Below are 7,355 nucleotides of genomic sequence, written 5' to 3' on the forward strand. Positions count from 1 at the left end.
GTAAATGTGGCATACCTCTAGTCACACAAGTACAGTGGACAAAATAATGAATACCTAGGACAGCCACCTTGCAGCTAGCCAACAAAGCGAGCAAGAGAAATGCAATATCAACTGCCTGTCAATCATCGACCATCAGGTCCTTACCTGGATAAAAATCTTTGGATTTGGACAGCTTGATTGTGGCTCCCGTCTCTTTCTGTAGCTGGACGATGGTCTGCCCACCCTTTCCTATGATAGATCCGGCTGCGTAACTAGGAATGAGGACCTTTAGGAAAAACTGGCCGTCTTCTGCGGAGCAAAAAAAAAAAAAAAAGACAAAAAAAATCAACAGTTAGTTCAAACGTCAACGACAATACTCAACGGCGACAAAAATCTCCAAAAACATTTTAGCTTTACATACAGTCACCTATAGCAATACATATATCGACATATCATACTATAATCCCATATTAAACAAGTCTAAACTACGGTTTAACCTGTGATGGGAAGAAAATACATGGCAAAAGATGAAGAGCAAATAAGAAAGTGAGATCTTCAGCAATGGAAAGCAATGGAACATACATGAAGCATCTGACAAATCGAAAGTCTTCCGAAACGTGTGGCTCTGAATGAACCTATTACAAAGTCTCACCTCTGAACAGCATGTTTAATTTGTAAGCATTAAGACATTGCCAAGAAAAAAAAAAAACTCAGTGTAATGTGGAATGACTTCCACGCTAATCCCAATGTATTTCTTTAGCTTCTTTCAATCTCTCATGATCCTCCTATAAGCTTATTAATTAAAGCAGTTTAAGCAGATTTTTTTCCCCTTATTTCAAAGCGATCTACGGCTTATCATGGGTGCGCACAGGTCATCGGATATAATCGCACGTAAAACCCAATGGAAAAGAAAAAAAAACCTAAAAATAAAAATAATAATCAAAAATTTAAAAAAAATAGATATATGACATGGAAAGCAACTATGGAAGACGCAAGTCTGTCTCGCTGAATGAAATGACAGGAAATGTGATGTGTTTATATTTTTTTAATATATAACAAGTCACTGACTTTGCATAACCTCAACATGTTCCAGTAAATATATATCCCTGTACAGTTTATGATAAAAGTGCAGGTCCATGTGTGATTCCTGTGCTGGGAGCATACATCCAAGCCAAGAAAAAACCCACTGATCTTCCTTGCAATTCCTCAGCAAATGCATTCACCTCTGCATCGTTGCATTGTTATGCCTCCAATAGAAATGAACGTGAAGATGCTGGGACACATCACCAGGATGCAGAAGAAGCACCCCCCAGCTCCTGTGAGCTGAGCCTCTCTCTCTTCCCCCCCTCCCCCAAGCTTACAATTAATGATTGGGGGGATAAAAAAGGCACACAGTATTACTCCAAAAATCCAGGCACTCCAGAAAGGGAAGGTTTGACTTGCTAAATAAAAGGATGCCCAGAAACAATGAGAGGGGACCGAGAGGTGCAGCCACTGATGTGCAGCTGACTGGTCTGGTCCCTGCCTCCTCCATGCATCTTCCAGCACTGAGAATTAACCTCTTCCTTCCTGGACGAGTCTGAGAGATTGCAGTGTTCGTACCCCTCCATCACCGGCGGGGTGATTCCCGCTTAAACCCATAAACCAGCTTTCCGTAGAAAAAAAAAAAAGCACCCTGACATGCATCTCACGCAACACTCCTAATCTCTCTCTGAACCCCCAAAACATAAGGGGTGTATGTCTGCAGTGTTTTAATACAAAGTCTATTGAAATGAGCACATATCACAGGTTGAAGATGTGAGACATAAAAAAACCATAATAATAACAGAAGAAGACGCCATTTTGACCATAGATTACAATAGACATGCTTGGGTGAGGAGCCCCAATATGTAGTGCAGCCCCTATAATAGGATGGATATATTGGGGGCACATTCAAGGCCAGGGGAAGCGAGAAGCAGTCTCAATAACTACAGTCCACCCCCTTGCAGAACAGCAGCTGGTGCACTCACCTCCAGTGTTGGTCCTCTTCGTGCTTCCAGCCTCCGGTGGGGCTTCCAGGGGTCTTTTCCTTGAGTCTGGGGGGTCTAGGTCTATGGGGACCCCGCTGTGGGTCCCGTTTTGCTGGATGGGAGCTGCCGCCATCATGTTTGTGGGCTGCAGCAAGCTGAGAGCACAGGGGGACACAAGGGGGGGCACAGGCTGGGGAAGGAGGGGAGTGAGGGGGGGACCCCACTACCTGCGCTGAAAGCACTGCAAAGGGGGAGCCCCCTGGTGCACCTCCAAAAAATACAGACACAGCAATACAAGGGAGAGGGGAAACAGAGACAGAGAAGAGCAACACAAAATAAATAAATAAAAGAGAAGCCAGGAGGGGGAGGAAAGGGATGGAGAGAGAGAGAGAGAGGGAGAGAAAGAGAGAGAGAGAAAAGAGGGGGAGGAGTGCAGAACGGTGGGGGTGGCAAGGAAAGTGTGCAGGGAAAAGGAGAAGGGGGTGATAGAGAAGGATTGGGGAATGAGAGAAAGATAAAGGAGGGAGGGAAGCGGAGAGGTAGCAAGCAGAAAATAAAGCAAGATGGCTGGGACTGAGAAACACAGAGAAGAGGGGAGGGTGCAGAGTGATGGGGAGGGAAGGGGTGTGTGGAGGAAAAGGGGATGAAGAAGGGCTGAGGAGGAAAGAAAGGAGCGAGAGCAAGATGTGTATGTGTGTGAGAGAAGAGTGGTGCTGATTGCAGCCTCTGACTTGTTTCCTTGCTTTCTCTCCTCCTCCTCCTCTCTCTTTTGTTTCCTAATAATCCCCCTGCCTGCTGCTCGCACTGGCTCTCTGGTGGCTGCTGCTCTCGGTGATACAGCGTTCTGTCCTCTCCTGGCTGGCCTCAGAAGTGTCTGTGTATATTAAGGATGCTGTAGCACATCCCCAGCCCAGCATCCCACACAAAGGCTCTCTGCTACCTACACCTACCTATATAGGTCAAGTCTAGTAGCATGGGCTCCAAGCAATCTTGGGCTTGGATTCTTCGCCGAGATGACATTTAATTAACGCGTTCCTTGCCAGATGGCTCTGAAAGAGAGAAAAAGAGGGAAAATCTTATTAATCCAAACTTGTTTAACCTCGTATAATACCAATACCGACTAGAAAGCTTCGCTTCGTGAATTTTTATTTTTTTTTTATAAAATACTGCCACAGATGGTGTTATATAAAGATCATCACTATTGTACACGCATATATATTATATAATATATATATATATATATGTATATATATAAACCTGGCACTACATAAATATATTATAATAATAAAGGACAATACATTTTGGTTCACACAATTGTAAAACACTACGGAATATGTTAGCGCTATATAAACAGAGATTAGTAATAAATATTATTATTCCTTGTATTAAACTTCCCGCACAGAAACTATTCCTCTCGGGAACCCCATTAGACAGCGGCCAATAGACCGGACATGTTGGATTTTTTGCCTTTCCACCCTGTCCCCGGATACCTGATGCTGGAAGAATCCGGCAGACACTCATACGCTATCGCTGTGTCTGAAAGAGTTAATCAGGGAATTAGCCATTGTCATTAGAACATAAAACACATTTTACAGATAGTTACACCCTCAAGGGCAGATTTATGAAAAAGTCTGAACGCACCGTCTTTATTGCCCGTAGCAACCAATCACAATGCAGCTTTCATTTTCCAACAGCAGAATAGAACATGAAAGCTGTGCTGTGATTGGCTGCTATGGCCAGGAAAGACATTTAGGTAGTTTCATCAATCATCTCTCCTCTTGGCCACAGCAACCAATCACAGTGCAGCTTTCATTTTCCAACAACAGAATACAACATGAAAGCTGTGCTGTGATTGGCTGCTATGGCCAGCAAAGGCATTTAGGTAGTTTCATCAATCATCTCTCCTCTTGGCCATAGCAACCAATCACAGTGCAGCTTTCATTTTGTATTCAGCTCTTGAAAAATTAAAGCTGCGTTGTGATTGGTTGGTATAGGAAAATCACATCTTCTATACGTAGTTATGGCTTGACGTCATCTATATAGTGCAATTAACCCTATATCACGTGTGATACGTGCTGCCTGGCCTCTGTAGACATAGACACACTGTGCTGGAAGCCCTGCAGCCCTACACAAGCTCTCATGTATATCTATAAAATACTACTAGCTCCCACAAGGACCTTTGCTGACGTCAGGATCACATGACCTGCCCCATGACTGGGCGGAGTGAAGCTGCCCATTACAATGCCTCCGTGTGCCGCCCGTGTGCCTGGCTGTGTCACTAGTCAGGTGGATTTCCTGCACTTACTGAAGAGTGTTGCCTTTTCTGATACTATCCATTCCATGACTATACAGTAGTGCAGGGTCCTGTTATTAAATTATCCGCCATCATTGTAGCGTGACGTATTGTCTCTCATTCACACAGGGAGAAGGCGACCACGGCAACCAATCAGGAGGCTGCTTTCATTTCATACCCTCTAGGCTTTGAAAGCTGCAGGCTGGTTGCTAAGGGCAACACAAGGACTATAAGATGGGGGAGGGGAGGTGACTACAGATGTCATTGCCTTCTGTGGCTTTAAATGCTGCAATCTGGTTGGTTGATATGGGCAGCATACATGAAGGGAAAGGACAGCATAGCAACCAATCAAGCTGTGCCTTTCATTTTATATCCTCTCATTGTCTATGAAAACTGCAATACGATTGGTTGCTATGGGCAACGCAAATGCAAAGTAGATGTATGTTCACACCTGAAAAAAACTCAGCTAATTTTTTCCTAGTGACCAATTTTTGCATCAAATACTGCACCTGCCAGACAGGATTTTTTCGCCTCCCATTCACTTTGATGGGACTTATCGGGTCGAATTCAGGGCTCGTTCACATCTGCGTTCTCCTCTCCGTTCTGCAGGTTTCCGTTTCCTGCATAAAACAGAGCAGGAGACGGAAACCTGCAGGAGGCTTTCTTACCCATTCATTTGAATGGGTGAGAAAACTGTCCGGCCGTGAGCGTTTTATGCTCTCCGCCGCGAAACCAGGTTTTATAATCCGGACACAGTCGGACATGCAGTACTCTGTGTCCAGATTTAAAAAACCGGTTTCGCAGTGGAGAGCATAAAACGCTCATGGCCGGACCCGGTCTGTGGTTTCCGTCTTCTGGCATGCAGAAGACAGAAACCATAGTACGGAGACCCTGAACGCAGGTTTGAAACTAGCGTCACCTGTAAATCAAGTGTGATGCTTATTTATTCCATCTGCCTCCCATTGAAATTAATGGACCCTGGTTTCAGTCGGAATCCTCATCAAATTCAGCACCAAATACCCAAAGCCATATATACAGTTAAGGCCAGAAATATTTGGACAGTGACACAAGTTTTGTTATTTTAGCTGTTTACTAAAGCATGTTCAGAAATACAATTGAAGAGCTCAACGGAAAAATGGCCTAAATCCACATTTTGTTATATTTCAAATTATTACCTAGAAAGCTTCTTTGTACCTCGTTCTATGCATTGGGTTTACAAGGTACCTAGGATTAATGACCTAAGTCCATATATTTCAATGCAGAAGAATTTACATTCAATGGAATAATGGCCTAAGTCCAATACAAACTTACTTACTTCACTCTCGTTGGTCATTTTTTCATTGAAATCGTGACTTCCGGTCTGTTGTTTATATTAGTGTAAAAACTTTGTCTTATTGTTTAAAAGGCTCTAAATCGACTTTTGCACATATTTAGCGCCGAAAAGGGAGGCAGGTAATTATTATTCTTTATCGTTTAATAATAGTAGTAATTAATTAATAATATTAAATAAATAATATTTATACATGAAGCTGCAATTTTTTAAATAAATAATACAATTTATGATTAGGATTAACGGTGTTCATTAGCTGATTACATTGGATAGATATATTCCACAATAATGCCCGTTTGCTTTAGGCTAAAACTTTAAATTTCGTTTTTCTCACAATATTGATTTTTGGACTTAGGCCATTTTTCCGTTGAGCTCTTCAATTATATATATAATATGGGCTGAAAGTGCACACTCCCAGCTGCAATATGAGAGTTTCCACATCCAAATCGGAGAAAGGGTTTAGGAATCATAGCTCTGTAATGCATAGCCTCCTCTTATTCAAGGGACCAAAAGTAATTGGACAATGGACTCTAAGGGCTGCAATTAACTCTGAAGGCGTCTCCCTCGTAAACCTGTAATCAATGAAGTAGTTAAAAGGTCTGGGGTTGATTCCAGGTGTGTGGTTTTGCATTTGGAAGCTGTTGCTGTGACCAGACAACATGCGCTCAAAGGAACTCTCAATTGAGGTGAAGCAGAACATCCTGAGGCTGAAAAAAAAGAAAAAATCCATCAGAGAGATAGCAGACATAGCTTGGAGTAGCAAAATCAACAGTCGGCTACATTCTAAGAAAAAAGGAATTGACTGGTGAGCTTGGGAACTCAAAAAGGCCTGGGCGTCCACGGATGACAACAGTGGTGGATGATCGCTGCATACTTTCTTTGGTCAAGAAGAACCCGTTCACAACATCAACTGAAGTCCAGAACACTCTCAGTGAAGTAGGTGTATCTGTCTCTAAGTCAACAGTAAAGAAAAGACTCCATGAAAGTAAATACAATGGGTTCACATCTAGATGAAAACCATTCATCAATTCCAAACATAGACAGGCCAGAGTTAAATTTGCTGAAAAACACCTCAAGAAGCCAGCTCAGTTCTGGAAAAGTATTCTATGGACAGATGAGACAAAGATCAACCTGTACCAGAATGATGGGAAGAAAAAAGTTTGGAGAAGAAAGGGAACGGCACATGATCCAAGGCACACCACATCCTCTGTAAAACATGGTGGAGGCAATGTGATGGCATGGGCATGCATGGCTTTCAATGGCACTGGGTCACTTGTGTTTATTGATGACATAACAGCAGACAAGAGTAGCCGGATGAATTCTGAAGTGTACCGGGATATACTTTCAGCCCAGATTCAGCCAAATGCTGCCAAGTTGATCGGACGGCGCTTCATAGTACAGATGGACAATGTCCCCAAGCATACAGCCAAAGCTACCCAGGAGTTCATGAGTGCAAAAAAGTGGAACATTCTGCAATGGCCAAGTCAATCACCAGATCTTAACCCAATTGAGCATGCATTTCTTTTGCTCAAATCCAGACTTAAGGCGGAAAGACCCACAAACAAGCAAGACCTGAAGGCTGCGGCTGTAAAGGCCTGGCAAAGCATTAAGAAGGAGGAAACCCAGCGTTTGGTGATGTCCATGGGTTCCAGACTTAAGGGTCAGTTCACACGTGAAAACCGCCTAGCTTATTTGTGCGAGGTAAAAAACCTCGAGGAGTTTTTTTGACGCTGTTTTTTGCATT

General features: G+C 43.1%; 1 protein-coding gene across 3 annotated transcripts in view; it reads right to left on the reverse strand.

Annotated features, from left to right (window-relative positions):
* NOVA1 (NOVA alternative splicing regulator 1) overlaps nt 1-2,916 on the reverse strand; it is a 77,938-nt gene extending 75,022 nt beyond the window's left edge. Inside the window, exons 1-2 of one of the 3 annotated variants that reach the window (XM_075282997.1) lie at nt 1,989-2,916; nt 145-288 (exon numbers count right to left, since the gene is read on the reverse strand). In XM_075282997.1, the coding sequence (XP_075139098.1) occupies nt 145-288; nt 1,989-2,124 (280 nt within the window). In that variant the 5' untranslated portion in view covers nt 2,125-2,916. Of the gene's footprint in view, nt 1-144; nt 289-1,047; nt 1,161-1,202; nt 1,301-1,988 lie in introns of those variants that run through there. The other 2 variants (XM_075282999.1, XM_075282998.1) reach the window with 2 other exon arrangements.
* Between the last annotated feature and the right edge of the window lie 4,439 nt (nt 2,917-7,355).

Source organism: Leptodactylus fuscus, chromosome 7 (assembly GCF_031893055.1).
Source record: "Leptodactylus fuscus isolate aLepFus1 chromosome 7, aLepFus1.hap2, whole genome shotgun sequence".
Lineage (NCBI taxonomy): Eukaryota > Metazoa > Chordata > Amphibia > Anura > Leptodactylidae > Leptodactylus > Leptodactylus fuscus.